This window comes from Aspergillus sydowii (genome assembly GCF_001890705.1).
Source record: "Aspergillus sydowii CBS 593.65 unplaced genomic scaffold ASPSYscaffold_13, whole genome shotgun sequence".
NCBI lineage: Eukaryota > Fungi > Ascomycota > Eurotiomycetes > Eurotiales > Aspergillaceae > Aspergillus > Aspergillus sydowii.
Window position 1 is genome coordinate 61,767 of NW_024467871.1, and position 16,876 is coordinate 78,642.

General features: G+C 51.2%; 9 protein-coding genes across 9 annotated transcripts; 3 read left to right on the top strand and 6 right to left on the bottom strand.

Moving 5' to 3' along the window:
- Positions 1–70: 70 nt before the first annotated feature.
- Positions 71–2,565, bottom strand: ASPSYDRAFT_71830 (Zn(II)2Cys6 transcription factor; the record flags this gene model as incomplete). Its single annotated transcript, XM_040850604.1, has 4 exons — positions 71–1,142; positions 1,215–1,466; positions 1,520–2,279; positions 2,336–2,565. The coding sequence occupies 4 exons, from the start codon at positions 2,563–2,565 to the stop codon at positions 186–188; spliced, it is 2,199 nt and encodes a 732-aa protein (XP_040698235.1). The 3' UTR covers positions 71–185.
- Positions 2,566–2,845: 280 nt separating this feature from the next.
- On the top strand, positions 2,846–4,540 carry ASPSYDRAFT_71831 (uncharacterized protein; the record flags this gene model as incomplete). Its single annotated transcript, XM_040850605.1, has 2 exons — positions 2,846–4,164; positions 4,217–4,540. 2 exons carry the CDS (start codon positions 2,846–2,848, stop codon positions 4,359–4,361), a joined length of 1,464 nt encoding a protein of 487 aa, XP_040698236.1. The 3' UTR covers positions 4,362–4,540.
- ASPSYDRAFT_1160899 (flavin-containing monooxygenase) lies at positions 4,481–6,342 on the bottom strand (the record flags this gene model as incomplete). Its single annotated transcript, XM_040840087.1, has 2 exons — positions 4,481–6,247; positions 6,306–6,342. The coding sequence occupies 2 exons, from the start codon at positions 6,340–6,342 to the stop codon at positions 4,599–4,601; spliced, it is 1,686 nt and encodes a 561-aa protein (XP_040698237.1). The 3' UTR covers positions 4,481–4,598.
- Positions 6,343–6,746: 404 nt separating this feature from the next.
- ASPSYDRAFT_160455 (FAD-binding oxidoreductase) lies at positions 6,747–8,332 on the top strand (the record flags this gene model as incomplete). Its single annotated transcript, XM_040842908.1, has 3 exons — positions 6,747–7,798; positions 7,854–8,133; positions 8,189–8,332. The coding sequence occupies 3 exons, from the start codon at positions 6,747–6,749 to the stop codon at positions 8,330–8,332; spliced, it is 1,476 nt and encodes a 491-aa protein (XP_040698238.1).
- A 98-nt stretch (positions 8,333–8,430) lies between these two features.
- ASPSYDRAFT_209891 (uncharacterized protein) lies at positions 8,431–10,166 on the bottom strand. The gene is made up of 4 exons (XM_040843969.1): positions 9,752–10,166; positions 9,270–9,697; positions 9,042–9,211; positions 8,431–8,985 (listed from the first exon to the last, which is right to left on the bottom strand). The coding sequence occupies exons 1-4, from the start codon at positions 10,071–10,073 to the stop codon at positions 8,673–8,675; spliced, it is 1,233 nt and encodes a 410-aa protein (XP_040698239.1). The 5' UTR covers positions 10,074–10,166; the 3' UTR covers positions 8,431–8,672.
- Positions 10,167–10,698: 532 nt separating this feature from the next.
- On the bottom strand, positions 10,699–11,623 carry ASPSYDRAFT_61054 (uncharacterized protein; the record flags this gene model as incomplete). The annotated part of the gene is made up of 4 exons (XM_040849938.1): positions 10,699–11,306; positions 11,368–11,415; positions 11,471–11,541; positions 11,595–11,623. The coding sequence occupies 4 exons, from the start codon at positions 11,621–11,623 to the stop codon at positions 10,699–10,701; spliced, it is 756 nt and encodes a 251-aa protein (XP_040698240.1).
- A 332-nt stretch (positions 11,624–11,955) lies between these two features.
- Positions 11,956–12,830, bottom strand: ASPSYDRAFT_35142 (uncharacterized protein; the record flags this gene model as incomplete). Its single annotated transcript, XM_040845310.1, has 3 exons — positions 11,956–12,411; positions 12,462–12,602; positions 12,642–12,830. The coding sequence occupies 3 exons, from the start codon at positions 12,828–12,830 to the stop codon at positions 11,956–11,958; spliced, it is 786 nt and encodes a 261-aa protein (XP_040698241.1).
- Positions 12,831–13,473: 643 nt separating this feature from the next.
- Positions 13,474–15,826, bottom strand: ASPSYDRAFT_49562 (uncharacterized protein). Its single transcript, XM_040847858.1, has 5 exons — positions 15,262–15,826; positions 15,105–15,202; positions 14,987–15,016; positions 14,486–14,929; positions 13,474–14,435 (listed from the first exon to the last, which is right to left on the bottom strand). The coding sequence occupies exons 1-5, from the start codon at positions 15,363–15,365 to the stop codon at positions 13,588–13,590; spliced, it is 1,524 nt and encodes a 507-aa protein (XP_040698242.1). The 5' UTR covers positions 15,366–15,826; the 3' UTR covers positions 13,474–13,587.
- Positions 15,827–16,077: 251 nt separating this feature from the next.
- ASPSYDRAFT_35144 (RidA family protein) lies at positions 16,078–16,569 on the top strand (the record flags this gene model as incomplete). The annotated part of the gene is made up of 1 exon (XM_040845311.1): positions 16,078–16,569. One exon carries the CDS (start codon positions 16,078–16,080, stop codon positions 16,567–16,569), a length of 492 nt encoding a protein of 163 aa, XP_040698243.1.
- Between the last annotated feature and the right edge of the window lie 307 nt (positions 16,570–16,876).

Genomic DNA, 16,876 nt, shown 5'->3' on the forward strand with positions numbered 1-16,876 from the left:
TCTCATTGCTGCCATTCCGATCATCGGAACGAATTCCTACAGATTAATCACATTAACAGTCGTATATGTCCTTAAAGTATGTGCTGTCATTGCCTATTCTTAGGTCCTGCAGGGCAAAGCCGCCCCCCATAAAGTATGAGGAAGCAGACGTTTGGAGCCACATTCTAACAGGGAGAACTAATAGACTACAGGGAGAGCTCGTGGCCTGCGCCATCATTGATGCCGAGGGCAGGATCACACTGCAGATGGGGACGTAATAGCTCGTCCAGACCAGCCCAGACATTGCCATCCAGAAACGTATCTAGGTCCTGGTTTGTGTCTGCCAGCGGCAACCAGTCCAATTCTAACTCACGATGGTCGGATATAGTATCGTCTGAATCAAATAGTGATGAAGATGTAGGGTTATATGTATCCAGGTCCAGGGGCGCTGACAGCCCAGGTACCGCAAATCCATTGACTGCATGTTGGACCGGGGGCTCCTTCGCCTGTAGATCGGTCTCAAACCCCAGTATCCGCAGGCGAGTGAGGACCCTTAGAATACAGAGGAGTCTGCGGTAAAGCTTGGCAGAAGAGGGGAAGGACTCGGAGTATGCAGCTGTCAGGTTAAGAGCATCCTTTATGGGCCCACGGACATCGCGTGTTACTGATAGCCCGAATGGGGAGCTCGCAACGCCACTATACGTAATGTTAAGTAGGAGCAAGGACGCTGCAGACGAAAGAAAATGGCTAAAAAACGGATGCAGGCGGCTGTAGATGTCTGTTCTCGCATCAAGCTCCGTCAGCAAAGATATAATGCTCACTGCAGTCTCCACCCCTGCGGACAGCTGTGACTGATCCGGCTTGACAGGTGCCTCAGAGAAGAACAACGGTCGTAGAAGCAGGATCCGGAGCTGGTTCGCACGAAGATAAAGCATGATTCGTATGAGATTGGGAGGATCGCCAATGATTGAGGCCTCGGCAGACAGACCGGGCTGGATGTCATCAAGCGCAGAGCGCTGCCACCGATCGATTTGGTAGTTGACAAACTCAAACTGTTCTTCATTGTAGAAGTCTTCGTTGACCGGCAGACTAGCTGTGGCATTCACAATCTTGGAACTAATGGCGCAGTACGAGGTCATTGCAGTCAGATACGCCGCGTTGGCCTCCAGCGCAAACAAGTAAATGTCAGCTATTGCATGCATTAAACATACACAACGCTCGTTCAAGGGCCCTACCGGCTGCAGCTGCCTGGAATCCAATGCACCGTCGTTCATGTGGCGTGACAGCCCCAATGTTGAACTCCATTCATGGTCAAGCACGAAGATGCTCCAGATTACTCTTGTTGCCTTCATGCGCTCCTCGCCGTCTGGAAATACCTTTTGGAGGGACATGGGGCGGTGCAGACCAATTTCCATCGCCAATGAAGCTGCGATGCCGCATAGTCTCCATGCCATGCGCACGCAACCGGAGAACACCTGCTGGATTGCCTATATCTCCGTCAGTGTCGTGACCTCTCTGGGGGATATGAGGAGATTCTGACTCCCAAAAGTATTAGAATCACTCCACGTAGGCTGACATGCTCGGAGCTGAGAATGTCGTTCAATTCCTCCTCCACCCCTTCATAGCAACTATCGAGCAATGCCTTATTCTTGGTTTGTTCTGACCGCAGCGCGATCAAGAGGATTAGACGGATAACAATAACATCATACAAACCGGTCTGCCGTGTATTCTGCTCCACACTCCCTTCCAATTGGGCATAGAGTGTGTCGACGCAGGTAAGCACTGACTGGATATCCAGCACATTATGGAGCAATCCGACGGTTTCGGAATACGAAACCACGAGCTCGCGTGCCCTGGCATGGGATATCTGCGTGAAGACGCGTACTGAGACATGCTCCGATGGGCCACGAGGGTCTTGCAAACCGCGAGGACCAACCAAGGTCTCCATTCCCGGCGACTCTTGAGGCTCCTTTTCCTCCTCCCGGTTGTAAAATGCATCTAAATTGGGCGCAGTAGTAGAAGCAGGATTATCCAGACGCGCCAGGTTGAGGCTTGCGAGCTGGAAACTATATTCGGGTGACGTTAACCCTTGATAGTGAGCTCCAGTGTCTGACGGTGGAGATACGGCTAAAGTCGTTGTCAGCCTCCGTCGCTTTGCACCTCGCTCCTTTCGTGGCTCTTCTGGAATCGAAGGCTCTGGCGTGGTCTGCCTGTTGGATTTGGCGGATACCTCCTCGGACTTGGAGGACTGTAACTCGGCCCGCAAGGACTCAACCAGTGCACTGAGAGTCTGGACTTGACTGGAGCCAGAGTTAGCAAACTAAATGGTAGCAACGTTTGCAAGGTTGGAAAATACCTGGTGACTGTCCGCAAACATTCTGGGGCGACCTGGCCTCCTGGGCCCGGACCGTCGCGACTACTATATTGACATGAAACGCCCCTGTTCTCACAATGCTTGCAGGGGTCATGGCCACTGCATCTCTGCTTCCTTCGCTTGCAAGCGATACAGGCACGCTGTGTATATGGTGCGCGTGTCCTGCGGCCGTTTGCTTCCTGTTGGCCGCGTACTGGGCGAGGGAGCGGCATGGTGGTGGGTGAATGGAAAGAAGAAAGCAGGCAGACAGACGCCTGACAGTGATAGATCTGCACTAACCCCGCGTTTCGGCTGTTGCCTCGTACTTGCCAGTACTATTACGCGGGGGTGCGGGGAATGAATCCATGTGGGTTCGTTCCATAGCCGGTCTGAATACATACAGGACGTGGCGGAGGATTCCGAAAATTCCGAAGGCCTGTGTACAAAGGGATCCATTCTACACCCACAGTGTCCCAAGCGGTTCAGATAGTGTATGCAAAATCACAGCAAAGAATGACGTTCCCCAGCTCCCTGCGACACATTCCCCTGTGGATCAATGGCACAGCCCGCAAGGCAGCGAAGTCCTTCCCCGTTCGCAGCGCAATCACCGAAAAGCCGATATACGAATGCTCCAGTGCGTCCGAAGCTGACGTCGACGACGCCATCGCCGCAGCGGTGGCTGCACTTCCAGGATGGGCCAGCACGAATCCAGTTGCGCGACGTGACATCTTCCTCAAGGCAGCGGACCTGGTGGACAGGCGCCGCGGGCTGTTGGAGGACACCTTGTTCGAGGAGCTTGGGACCAGCGCAGCCTTTGCTCGCATGAACACTGCGACTGCCGCTGAGATGCTCAGGGATGCGGCGGGGAGATTGGCTCAGACCCTCACTGGACAACTTCCACACCCCCAGGAGGATGGCCAGAGTGCCCTGCTGTACAAGGTTCCGTACGGGGTAGTTCTGGGCATTGCGCCATGGAATGCGCCGTACTTGCTGGGTGTCCGTGCGTGCCTGTATCCTATCGCTGCTGGGAACACCTGTCTTCTCAAGGGCGCCGAGCTGAGCCCCCGGTGCTTCCAGCACATCGCCGAAATATTCCATGATGCGGGCCTGCCTCCCGGGGTCCTCAATCTTTTATATACCACTCGACAAGACTCTGCAATGGTGACGAATCGCATGATACGAGCGTCTCCGGTTCGAAAGGTGAACTTCACTGGCAGCTCCGTAGTGGGCTCTCTTGTGGCAGCGGAAACAGCGAAGGCCTTGAAACCGTCCTTGATGGAGCTGGGGGGAAAGGCCTCAGCAATCGTCTTGGAGGACGCGGATATTGCAGTTGCTGCCCGTGAATGCGCCCGCGGCGCATTTACCAACTCTGGACAGGCATGCATGAGCACGGAGCGTATAGTTGTCTCCAGAAAGGTTATTGAGCCCTTCCGTGAGGCATTCCTTCGCGAGGTCTCCCGCTGGGACTCTGGATCTGGGCGATTCTGCACTTTGATCCAGGAGGCAGCCGTGAAGAGAAACCAGCGACTCGCGCAGGACGCGGTTTCAAAGGGAGCACGGCTGCTGAGCGGCAGTCCTGATGCTCGTGAGAAGCTGCCAGGTTCCGGTGAAGAGTCTAAATTACGCCTGCTGCCGACGGTCCTTGAGGGTGTCGACAAACGCATGGATGTATTCTACGAAGAAAGTTTTGGTCCCACCGTGGCACTCTACACCGTTGACACTGAAGACGAGGCAATCTCGTTAGCGAACGACACCGAGTATGGCCTGAGCTGCTCACTCTTCACCACCGATCTTGCAAAGGGACTAAGACTGGCGCGTCGCGTCGATTCTGGGTACGTCTAGAACCACAGAACTTCGACATTTACTTACTGATAGATTCCATAGGGCCGTCCATATCAACTCGATGAGCGTGCACGATGAGGCTGCCCTGGCACACGGCGGCCAAAAGCAAAGCGGTTGGGGTCGTTTTAACAGTGAATGGGGGATAAATGAGTTCCTTCAGTCCAAAACCGTGACGTACATGAACTGAACACTCTGGGTATTCTGTCTGAGCCTGATTAAATATCAAATATAGTAGTGGAACGTATAGCTTTAGTATCTGTCATATATCTACCGGGCAGTTCGAATTTCTGGCCGGGAGCTGGTACCAGTGGTCTGGTTGTATTTGCTGTCCTAGATACATATTCTAGGTGCGTGAGTGTTTGGACTATCATTGAAAATATTGCAAAATACACAAAAATCCTATACCACTTCCTAGTCCATCAGGTCACCTCGCATTAGTGACAGGGCGATTATGGAGCCATTCATGAACCGCTTCCTTGTAGTCCCACGGTTTATAGGGCTCGGTTATTTCAGATATTGCGGACGGCTTGCGATAATTGTTCAGCCCCAAATCCTTCATAATGAGGTCGAAGTATGGAAGGGCGTCAAATGCAAAGTCAGCAACGTCCCCTCCATAGCCACATGGATAGCGCCATTTCCCCCACACTGAGTTGGTCACGGCTTCATGAATGGCTGCTTCTCGTGTCTGTGGGACACGATGCAGTGCGCCGTCAAAGTATGCTGAGATCCAAAGACCTTGGAGGCTGGCACAGGTAGATGTACTGACCGAGGAGATCATGCCTGCGAAGGCCAGATTCTGCTTTTCGAACGTCAGTGGTGGAACCATGAAGCGATACAGTCGCAGCGGATCCGATTTGTTCCTGGCGTTGGTCCGAAGTGAGGGCTGCGATTTGAGTATTGGGAACCTCGAGAGGATTTCATCATCCGCTGCCTTGAGAAGCCCGTCCATTTCTGCGCTGTCCTTGACCAGGGCAGAATCCCAGTTGAGGAATTTAAAGGAGGGCTCCTTCTTCCACCCGGTGGCACATACAATTGCGTCGGCATCCAGTGTCTCCCCTGTGGAGAGATGCACTTGCCGGTTGGTCAAATGCGTAATATTGGCAGTGTTGACCCGGATTTTCCCCTGTTTCACGAGATCAAAAATGCTAGAATGGAAGTTGTGGATCGAAACACCCGAGCCCGTCCAAAAGGCAGAGTACCATGGTTTAAGAGATCCAAGTGCCGGGTGATGGTGATCCTCATACCCATTTGCATCGACGATATCAGCTGAAAGAATGGACCAGAAGTTATTCACAATCAAGTTTCCCAACTTGGTCCCATGCAGGAACGATCTCACAGCAGAGTAGCCATCTTCGTCGTGCCAGGGGCTGGGAGAAAACCAAGTCAGACAGCGAGTGTGAATCAGCTCTTCCATTTTTCTCTTAAAGGGTGTCACAAAGGGCGGTGCAAGCCAGACAGGCCCGTTTCCATCTGGTCGTATGACAAGGTCAACCTGAACGCCGGCCTGCACATATGCATAGCTGACATCAAAGGCAGACTTTGCTCCGCCAACCACCACAACCCGTTTGCATGTGGTCAAGGTATCAGCCTTCCTATGGAAGTCCCTCGCGTGAAACACTGGTCCATTAAAAGACTCCTGTCCTGTATACGATGGCATATTCGGGAGCGATGTCAGTCCGGTTGCCAGAACGAGTCGCTTTGTGTGCAGAGTTGAGGGCCCAAAGCCGGAGTCTATGGTCAGCGTCCATCCATCGTCCGAGCCTGGCTCCACGGTATTTACTGTAGTATTGAACTGCACCCTGCCAAACACCCCGAAATGGTGCGCATAGTCCGTCAAATACCTGTGCATGGTGGCGGCGGGGATATGAGTGTCAGGCTTTACACCGTACACCTCCTCAGACATTGGAAAGTCAGGGTACTCGTACGAGCCCACCATATTGTTAGACTTGAGGCCGGGATAGAGCCGGTCAGCTCCCCAGGTTCCGCCACATGTACTCGCCGATTCGAGGACCACAGTACGCTCGTTGGGGTGGAGCTGGATGTAGTGCTTTGCAGCGGATAGGCCAAACCACCCTATAGAGATCCACGGATTAGCAGCAATCTGAACATTGCCATGTATGTTTTGGCTAACCTGCTCCAACCACAACCAGGTCGATCATGACGGTCATCTTGGCTGTTTTCTGATATTAAGGGGACAGTGGAAACCCCATCATTAGACCCATACATAAAACGGTATATATGCAGACACCAGACGGCCGCAGAGGCATTGCGCGGGATTCCGAATCTCTCTGCAAGACCGCAACCCTGTTGTTCTCGGCTTGCTCCGACGTTGGGAAATTTCGGAAATTCCGACAGGTAGACCGCCGTTCGACCCTGATTAACATCCATGGGGCTGAACTGCACTTGGGGTTACCAGTCGTTCCGATATCCGGTTTCCAAGAGAATTTTCCGCATGGTCTTGCCAGTTTTTATATGACGATGACCAACATCTGACGTGCTCAAAATCCAGAGCACGATCTTTCATTATTCCAAACTGCTTGATTCCACCCACCAAATACAAACCCCAAGCAATATGTCCCTCCAGCCACGGTACAATACCCGGCCTGCCTATGGTGGAGCCAAAGTTTTGCATCGTGGGACACCCGACTACGAAAAATGCCGGTGTATGAATCCTACGGCCGATACTCCAGCCAGATATCCACGCGAGATTCACCTGGTCGAAACTGCCACTGATGTGGGTGCTGCTTTGGCCCGTGCATCGGAGCTGGGCACGACAGTGGGAATCCGCTCCTCTGGTCATATCATGAACCTGGGCAACCTTATCGACGACGGCATTCTCATTGACACGCTGAACCTTAATCGACGCATTGATTATGACCCGGTGACTCGCGAGATCTGCTTTGGCCCATCGTGCCGGGTGGAAGAGCTTGCGGAAAGGTTGGTCGAGGTGCAGCGGTTCTTCCCTCATGGCCATGCTCCAACTGTAGGATCGGGTGGTTTCCTCCTGGCAGGTGGCCAGGGATGGTTTGTGCGTGGCTGGGGAGCTACAAGCCAGACCTGGATTGAGCGGCTTGAGGTTGTTGTTCCTGATGGACGGACTCTGATTGCCAGTCGAACGGAGAACCAGGATCTCTTCTGGGCTGCTCGTGGCTCTGGCCTGGGGTTCTTCGGTGTTGTAACCAGGTTCTGGGGAAGGACTATTCGGGCCTCCAAAATGTGGGAACGTTCGTTCAAGTTTGAGATCGACGATCACAGCTACGAGAGGCTCATGACTTGGACAATTGAGAGAGGGCGCCACACCCCCAAATACGGAACAGACTTGAACATCACCATTGATTATCCAGAGAAGTACAATCCGCGATATACCACGGATGACATTCCCCCGGGTGCCAAGCTACATTTGAATCTAAACCTTCTCTGCTATACTGATACTATCATCGAAGCCCGTACTCTAATGAGCGCTTGGGATCAGATACCTGATCAGGTTAGGGAATGTCTGCTCGAGATGAAGCCTGTTCAACGACGGTCGTTTGAAGAAGTCTTCGCGCGCAAACGTGGTTTCCTTGGGAACCATACACAGGACAAGTGGCAGATTAACTCGATTATGAATGACCCAGAGTGTCCGTTGCCTAGAGTAGGTGCAGTTTAGATGATTTGTGTGGCCAGTCGTGCTAACTAGAGCATTAACACAGCTGCTGGACGCTATAAAACCGGCGATGCTTGACCTTCCAACTCGGACATCAAGCGTGTTTGCGTGTTTCTGTGACATCCTGCCTGATGAGGATGATGCTGCATTAAGTCTGCCCCAGGACCTATATATTTCGACCATCACAGGATCTGTCGAAAAGAGTTCCAAGCCAGCTCTCTGGGATCATATGCGCGAGCACTACAGGAGAGCATTCCCAGTTGCTGTGGGACAGTACATAACCGAGATTGATGTCAATAATGAACTTGCGAACGTGAGTCCAGGCACTCCTCTGACTCCTGTAGGCAGATAACACTGACAGTTTCTAGACGCGCGTTCTGAGTGAGACAGCCCTGGCAAAGTTTCTCAAAATCAGAGAGAAATATGATCCAGAAGGTCTATTTCCTAACTACAGGGCCTTTGTAAAGACCCATGAGAAGATGAAGAAACTAGAAAATCAGGCAAAGCTTTGATGGGGGGATATCCTTGAAGGACTGTTAACAAAGCCCTTTCGATGGGGCCACATCATACCTCTAGCTCTTAGGAATATCTGCAAATAGTCACCTAGTCTCATAACACTCTCCTGAGTATCCACGTATCGGCAGCCTAATCGAAAATAATAAACAAGAGGACTTGCGCGTGGCTGTATGGTAGCCCTTTCTGGTTTGGCAAGTATTGAGTTCCTTTATAGCCAGCCTCTACTATAAACCATTGGGAATATTGCTAGTGGATTCAATATATTGTCAGATATCTCAATTTTGCATATCATTCACAGCCCAATGATATCCTGTATGAGCATAACAGTTTGACGTCCTATTCTGGAACCTCTCTTATTTCAAACCCGAACATCTCGTTGGATGCGACAGAATTTCGATCTCTGAGCTTCTCTGCCGTCTCAACGCCTCCAATGGGCACGCGGTATTCGAGACGGTGACCGGGCGCACACTGCCTACCGTTCGACAAAGCATAAGGGAAGGGTAAGTAGTCCGGCATCAAACCCAGCTGGACTAATGCAGTCCCTTGATCCCACCAGACGTGCTCATGATATAGTCTATCACCACGGATGTTGACCACTGCAGTGAATGGAATCTCTGCACGCTTATACGTCGGTGGAACTCCAGGGAGCCTGGAAGAAATTGCTTCGTTAGCATTTGCTCCGCAATTGGTATTCCCGTTACTTACAGCCAGTCAAGGTCTTTGTCGTGCGTGAACTTGAATATAAACTCGTCCACGACGCGGTCAATGCCAAGTGTGCGGCTCACAAGCTCAGACTCCGTGTCAGCGGAATTGTTGAAGATGAAATTATGGCGATAAAAACGGGCCAGGGGCTCCCGACCAATGCCTCCTGTAAGCTACAAGTATGGGTCAGCATTTGACTTGTTATATAGCTGGAAGGTTTTGGGCACGCACTGTGGGAACATGATTAACGTATGGCTGCGAGACCATGGTGCTCATTGTGTGTTCCACACTTCGGTCGGTAAACTCATAGAAGGTGTGCTCGTCCCATATTTTCTCCAGATCGAAGTAGGGGCCACCCATGAGGGGCTTCAGAAAGGATAGATTCCGAGTGTGGGACAGAGACTCTGCCCAGTAGTCAAACTCCTCTGTAAAAGGCGTGGCAAAAAGGTGAGATGTAGCGGCAGTGTAGTAGAACTCTGCTCCTCTATTCGTTCCCTGATCGCTGCTGGCCCTTCTGCCTGGCAGGTGGCGGAGGACTGGCAGTGCAGTTGATGGGAGACCTTGCCCATTCCTACTATTGCCATAGATTACAGCACCGGCGATGCTTGGGGCCTTTGACACACCGGCCGCCGCCATATCCCAAAGTCGAGGATCGTAGGCTGTCGTTGGACGTCAGACTGCCATATGCCTGCTAATTCTATCTGGGAACTTACCGACCAACCCGACTGCTCCGCTCTCACATTCCTGGCAATCATTTAGGGTTTCAATTGCTGTGGTGAACAAGTCCCGACTCGTGGCAAAGGCACTCTCTTGGATCTCTACCACACAATATCCTTCCTCAGCCCATTTGATCGCTGGCGAAGGGACTCCATCTACGATGTCGAGAGAGCGGGCAGTGTCGGGGACAAGGATGATCAACCCCGGGCCATACCCCCTATGCGTTAGGGGTAGTAATAGCGTCACGCCCTCCGCAGGTCGCGTTGACTGAATAGGCGGCAGGGGCGCCGGGGGCTGGTTGATGTCCCATTGTCTCATTTTGTCAATTGCAGCAGCTTCAGCAGTGTAGTCAAGGCTTTTAAGAGAAAGATTGCAATACCTCACATATACTGGCCCTTCAAGAACAGTCACCCCAAAGCAACTGCCGTATCTGCTAATATATCAGGTTTCTATCTATTGGTGGCTGCATATGGGAATCGGGAGGCTGACGATTCGGAATATTCCGACGGTCATGCCACCACTTTCTCGGCATGGATCTTCCCGAGACTTGTGAGGTCGGAAGCAGAGGCCAGCAGGATCGTGGACTGTGATTAATACTGCTGTTTCACTGTAGTCCCGAACGGACACCTGGGGCCACTATGCACTAGAATCAGGCGTGTTGTGACTTTCGAGTTCCCACTCCAACCTAATCTGAGACAAGCCTATATTTGGGTGAACAATGACTCTCTTATTCCTCATGGATACAGATAGCTACTTGACAGCTTCAGGTGCCGATCTAGGTAATACAGTATGGGTGGGTGCCGTGCCTAGAATCGAACTATCATAGCCAGATGGGCACTTGGCCGGAAGGACACACAATAGAGGAAGTAACCCTGGTAGCATGTATATTACTCTGCTGGACTCTAAGATATCTACTTGCATTTCACCACTCCCATCAATATCACTATGCGTGCCGTCCAAGAAACTCGAGCACTATCCTGTAACCACGTTCGTACTCGCGGGCCACCTCTGGAATTTCCAGGTCCGCACGGGCAGCCATCCATCCATGTACCTGAGTGGTGAATATCTCGACATGGTTAGGAACACATAGTTTGGCCTTGAACGCCATAATGTCGCCAGATGGTTCGTCCTTAGAGGCCAAGCAGGCGAAGGGCACGTTGACTCTTTCGGCATCATTTACATCCAACATGGCGGGATGACACTGCACGGCGGCCTTGAAAAGTTTGTCCCTAGAGCTTGCGCAGAGGGCAGCGATTTTACCGCCCCAGCACAATCCTAATATCGACCAGGACTCATATCTGCCACCGATAGCATACATATTACCCCCTTGGACCATAGCAGAGATTTTGGAGATAGCAGGCAGAGGTGTGGTCTTGGTATGCAGAAACTGCTGAAGTAGTTGCTCTTGCTCCTCGTTAGTTGGGGAGTACCAAGATATGTCTGCGGCGCCACCTTCAAAGAAGTCAGGCATAAAGACGCGGTACTTCTGATGACACGAAGTAGCCAGGATATCGGCGCCCTGAATCGTTTGATCAACGAAGCCGAAAATGTCTGGTGGGAATTGTACCATTAGCATGTGATAATATGCTGGTCTTTAGACGGTCGAACTCACCGTACACCATGAGAATGGCCTTTGTGGCTGTTGTCGGTCCAGTAACGTCTGTTCACACGTCAGTTTGCGAATATTGACGCCGTCGTGTGCTCTCCAGACGTACAGGTTTTTAGCCCATTGATTGTCTGATATTCTCCTTTGGCCTTGTAACCCTTGGCCACCACGGGTTGGATGCTGTTCCATGTCAGTGCTAGTCGGCAGGCGTGCAGGCTAGAGAGGATACACACGAGCAACACGCGTTGTTGGTTGTGGACATGGTTGTGCGACACGTAGCTGAGCTGTGGAGTGTGTCTTTGAACTGAATGTTATCCTACAATTCATGTCGTGTCTACGCCGGGTGGGGGAGGTTTTATGGGCTGCTAATAACTCAACAGCTGCTCGTCTGGACGGGGACAAATGATGATTATAGCTGCGCACGGAACGCATTCCGATGGCATTTCCAACGCACTTTGGGAAGTCAAATTAAATAAAATCACTTAATTCATTTTCATACACCATAAACAGCCATTGTCACCAATTCCAACTAGTGAAATATGTTACGAGAGGATTCAATTCCCACGGCCTGACAAGCACAACCTTTATTTACCGCTACTTCTTGTACGATATTAACCCGTCAATAGTTCCAACGTGAAGGCCACCCGTAATAGGAATGTCGGCTGCTGTAGTAAAAGATGAGGCGTCACTCAGGAGGTATATGACTGCCCCGGTCAAGTCGTTCTGGGTACTCAGCCGTCCCATGGGGGGTGCCAGCCACATCTGGTCTCCTTCTGCCTTGCTCTTCAGTTCGCGCACTGTGCGGGTCATATCCGAGTCAACGAAACCAGGTGATATTGTATTAACGCGAATCCCCTGGGGCGCAAGCTCAACGGCCAGTGCCTTTGAGAGCATCAAAACTGCGCCCTTGGAAGCGTTATATGCCGCCATTCTATACCCAGGTAGTGCGATGTGGGACGACTGCGAGGCAATCAACACCAGACTGCCTCCACTGCCCTGCTTGAGTATCTGCTTCGCGACAAGCTGGCTTATGAAAAAAGTACCTCTGACCTGTTCTGTTCTTAGTCGGCTGTTTTTCGCATTGATGTGCGCAGACGTACATTAATCTCTTGGATCCGAGTGAATTCATCCCATGTCTGATCAACGAATGGCTTGTCAATTGCGATTCCCGCGGCTGGGACCAGACCATGTATGGTTGAGAGCTCGCTTAGAGCTGCGGTGAAAGCTCGGTTAAGGCTCCCCTAATTTCCAACATCTGTCTGAATATATATTGTTTTGACTCCAAACTCCTTGCCAAGTGAATGGAAATCTGCGACAGGGCCCTGCTGGATATCCATGACAGCGACATTACCACCCATTTCACAAATTGCGCGAGTGACGGCAAATCCTATGCCCTGGGCACCACCAGTGACGATGTAGTTGCGGCCATTGAGATCGAATTTGGGACGGACGTTTTCGAGGGTAGCCATCTTGCGTGATAGAGATGTGTAGCTGAATACTTTGGAATTCAATTAGAGTCCAAAATATCAAGGCTTCAGGGGAGCGTTCCGAAATTCCGATAGTGGCAAGAGTGGAAATGGCCTTGCAATACCTAAACTGAAGCCAGAACCGACGTACCTTTCGGAAAGCTGCCCATATACAATGTTCCGATATTCCAGCACAATTACTAGCCAAGCATAGCTTTGACAGTCGCCTTCCACAAGGTACGATCGGGATTGTTGGGCTAGTCTTCGGAATATCCACGCTGCGGCCCAGTCGTTGGAAGGAATGAAGCTCGGTGTATTGATCGGGTTCCGAAGCACTCTTGGTCAACTGGGAAATGTGTAGATTCCCAATGATTGCCTGATGAGTAGACCCTGCTCGGATTCTAGAGCTTTTACTTAGGCCGTGTGCTATTCTTACAGCTACTCCAGGGAAGTAGGCAAAGGGGATAGAGGACGGCACATTTAAGGATACTGGTCATCTCACTTGTCGAAGTTTAATAGGCTGGCTTCAATTTCTACTGCAGCTGTGAACGACGTATTACTCTCGGTATGTGATACGAGGTCTGCTAGAGCCGAACATTAACAGTAGTGAAACCAGCGAGCAATTATCTCACATGATGTACTGTATATTCGTGGTAGCTGTTTATGAGAAACAATACAAATGGCCCAAAACTGGCATGGAGTGGGCAAAAAAAAAAAAAAAACCATCACACTCTCAGCAGTAGTACGATTGCTGAAGGCATCAGTTGTGGAACCTAAATCCGGGGTGTTTCCAGTCCAGGTCCTGAATCTCCTGGATGCTCATCCCACAGAGCTCCGACACAACGTCACGTCCCTCCCTCTTCTTGTTCTCGGCTCTGATCCAAAAGAACATGCCTAGGGCAATGACAAATATAGCCAGTTGTGCAGCGAGGTTCAGGCCGTTTCCAATATGGTAAGATGGCCTGTCAGACGGTAAGAAAGTCCAGGTGGAGATTAGGCCGCCAAAATTGCCCATCAGAGCAAAGAGACCCATGGCTGATGAACGAGCGGTGTCGGAGACAACATTAGCGGAGATGTGAGAGGGCACTGTTGCGCCGTAGGCAAAGACACCACACATAGGAAGGAATGTCGCCCCATATCTAGCATGTCCATTGTTGGTACCCATGAAGATACTGTAGCCAATAATCGAGAATGGGGCGCAGACGACGAGAAATATGCCGCGACGGTCAAGCCTTGTACTCAAAAAGCAGACCACCAAGCATGCCACGGTTCCGAGGGCGTACGGGGGCACAGTGTACAGTTGCTGCTGGACTATCGAGGCTGCAGGATATATGGTAGAAATGATCGTGGGCAAGAAGAAGGCAAGGCCCTGTACAGTTATTTGGAGCAACAGAAAGATGAAAGAGGCTGCCAATACAACGGGGTTAAGGATGCCCATCATGAACTTTTTGTTGGTATGTGTATCCAGGAGCTCGGTCATGCCAATGCGTTCAGACTTTACCCGACTAGCTGCGAGGCTCTTTTCATCCTCGTTCAGCCAGATAGCAGTTCCAGGGCAATCGGTCAAAGCCACGAGAGACACCAAAGCAATGCCGCAGGTGATGATACCTACCAGATGTCAGTTTCGACGAACGCTGTCCTGTGGTCACGCTACCTACCTTCTACAAGAAATATTTTTTTCCAGGAGGTGACAGACCCAATATCTGGAGTCGAGAGTATTGCAGACGCAAGAAGGCCCCCAAAAGCTCCAGCCAAGGCAGCCGAGACAATAAAGAATGACATGCGCCATGTCAGCTCGGCTCGTCTATACCACCTGGATAGATAGTAGGAGGTACCGGGAAGCATGCCAGCCTCGAAGATACCCAGCACAAACCGAACACCGCATAGCTGCGCGTAGCTAGTAACGAACGCGGTGCCCAGACTAGCGACTCCAAACCCCAAGCAGGTCGCCGGCAGGAACCAGCCAGGGCCAATTCGCTTGCATAACATAATCGCCGGGACTTCGAAGAGGATATAGGAGATATAGAAGATGGAGAGCGCTACATTAAAGTCGCTGCCTGTCATATTAAGATCAATTTCGAGGCCGCCCAACCTGGCGTTGCCTGTGTACAAATACTGAGCCTGTTGTGCTTATATCAACTGGCGGAAAAGCGACCTACCAATATTCGATCGGTCGATGAAACAGAACACTGCATTTGAGTAGGCAAACTTTGTCAGTTCTTCAAACTGCCACTGCCGTTTTCCGGGGTCCCTGCTCCTCAATACCTGGGGACTGACAGTATATGAGAGATACCAGAGGCGTGATATACCAGTCTATCTTCTTGCGAAGCTTGGCCTCTCGTTCACGGTCCGTATGGATGAGCGAGCGACCAAGGCTATTACTCCATATTTCAGCACATGGAGTAGAGGTCCTGCAGGAGTCAGTTGGACTTACTGGTCTGTAGCCGCATGCCCCACTTCAGCAATGTCTTCCATCAAGGTATCATCTTTTGTATCACTACACCCTGGGGATGCAATATGTTTATCTTCGGAGGCCATATTGGGTGATGTACGCTCACAAGCAGCGTTGCTCTTGCCAAGCTGAAATAGCGACTCCCGATTCAGATATCTCGCTAAACTTATAGACATTCATATTTGCCTTTGGCGGTGCTCACATCGATGAGACGGAAGTTCGTTCCGAATGTTCACTAGCACTCGGAACGGGATGGAACGGACGCAGACCTATACTGTCTCAACAGCCTAAAGTAGATAGTGGCCTTTGAACCAGGGTTAGGGTTGGCGGGATAGAATCTCGACTTGGGCACGTGGGGAGGCCCCGGATTTCCAATTAGTACTGACATAAATCTCCATGAACTTGGTGCGTGGGTCATACGTGGGCAGGTTTGGTGATATGAGATATCTAAGCCGTCATGAGGCACTGGGCGCATACGTAAACAGAGTGATGTCCGTGGCTAAGTATCAAGATATTGCGTACTTTATCTCCTTTTGTCAATTGCGAGGGTGTGAAAATATGAAGTGATTTTAAAGCAGATTTACTTCTAAAAAGATTCTGTAAGAAGAATACGGAGGTGCAGCTTGATAGGCAGCAATGCCGTCCAAAAAACTGCGAGCACTGCCTTCTGCCTGATCCAGAAGTTGCTGCTTAAGGGTAAACCACCCGTCGAGATCTCTCCTCGGCAGATTCCAAAACACAAACAACTCTTCTTCATCGTCCTATCATATCCATATATTAACGTGTCAACATATCAACATGACCCAGTCAAGCAACGACCCCTTCCAACACCCTCTCGTCACAACCTCCAATCCTCCAAATACCAGAGCACATGCCGCCCACTCACAGCTCTCAATAACGCCCTTCCCCCCTGACGACCCCACCATCGCCTTCATCCGCACTGCGCCCCAAACCAGCAACAGCACCGCCGCAGCCAGACAGGCGCTTCTATCGCGGGACCACGTACAACGCGCGCTCCAGAATCTCAAGACTACCCTGGCCGCTGCAGGCGCGACACCGCGCGACATCACCAAGCTCACAATCTACTTGCAGACCGGGGTGCATATCACGGCGGAGCAGCTGGATCAGGTCATTGCAGGGTTCTGTAGTGATGTGGAGGGGAACAGGCACAAACCGCCCGTTACGGTGCTTTACGTGGAGAAGGTGATGGCTGAAGGGTTTGCGAAGGCCGCTGTTGAGGCAGAGGCGATTGTCAGGTTGAAGCCGCCGAGTTATGAGTCGTTGGCGTGATTGCTTCGCCACTCATATTGCAAGCTTACCATACCTGACACCATATTTTTATCGGAAACCATGGCTCTGGTATTTTCGAGTGTTCCTTATGGTTGGGCTAGCAGCTATGCTAGCCATTGGTCAGGTACCTACTGTGCGCGGGATAGTTTGCGTCCACTGCTCATTCACAAATGGGCAAACCAATTACAATGATCCCCTATCATATGCTATGAATTTGGCCCAACTGGTAGTTTCTGAGATCCTATTGATAGGCGGATTGGTGATGAGGTTTCTTCAATTATCCCCGCAGGGATTATCTTTTACACGA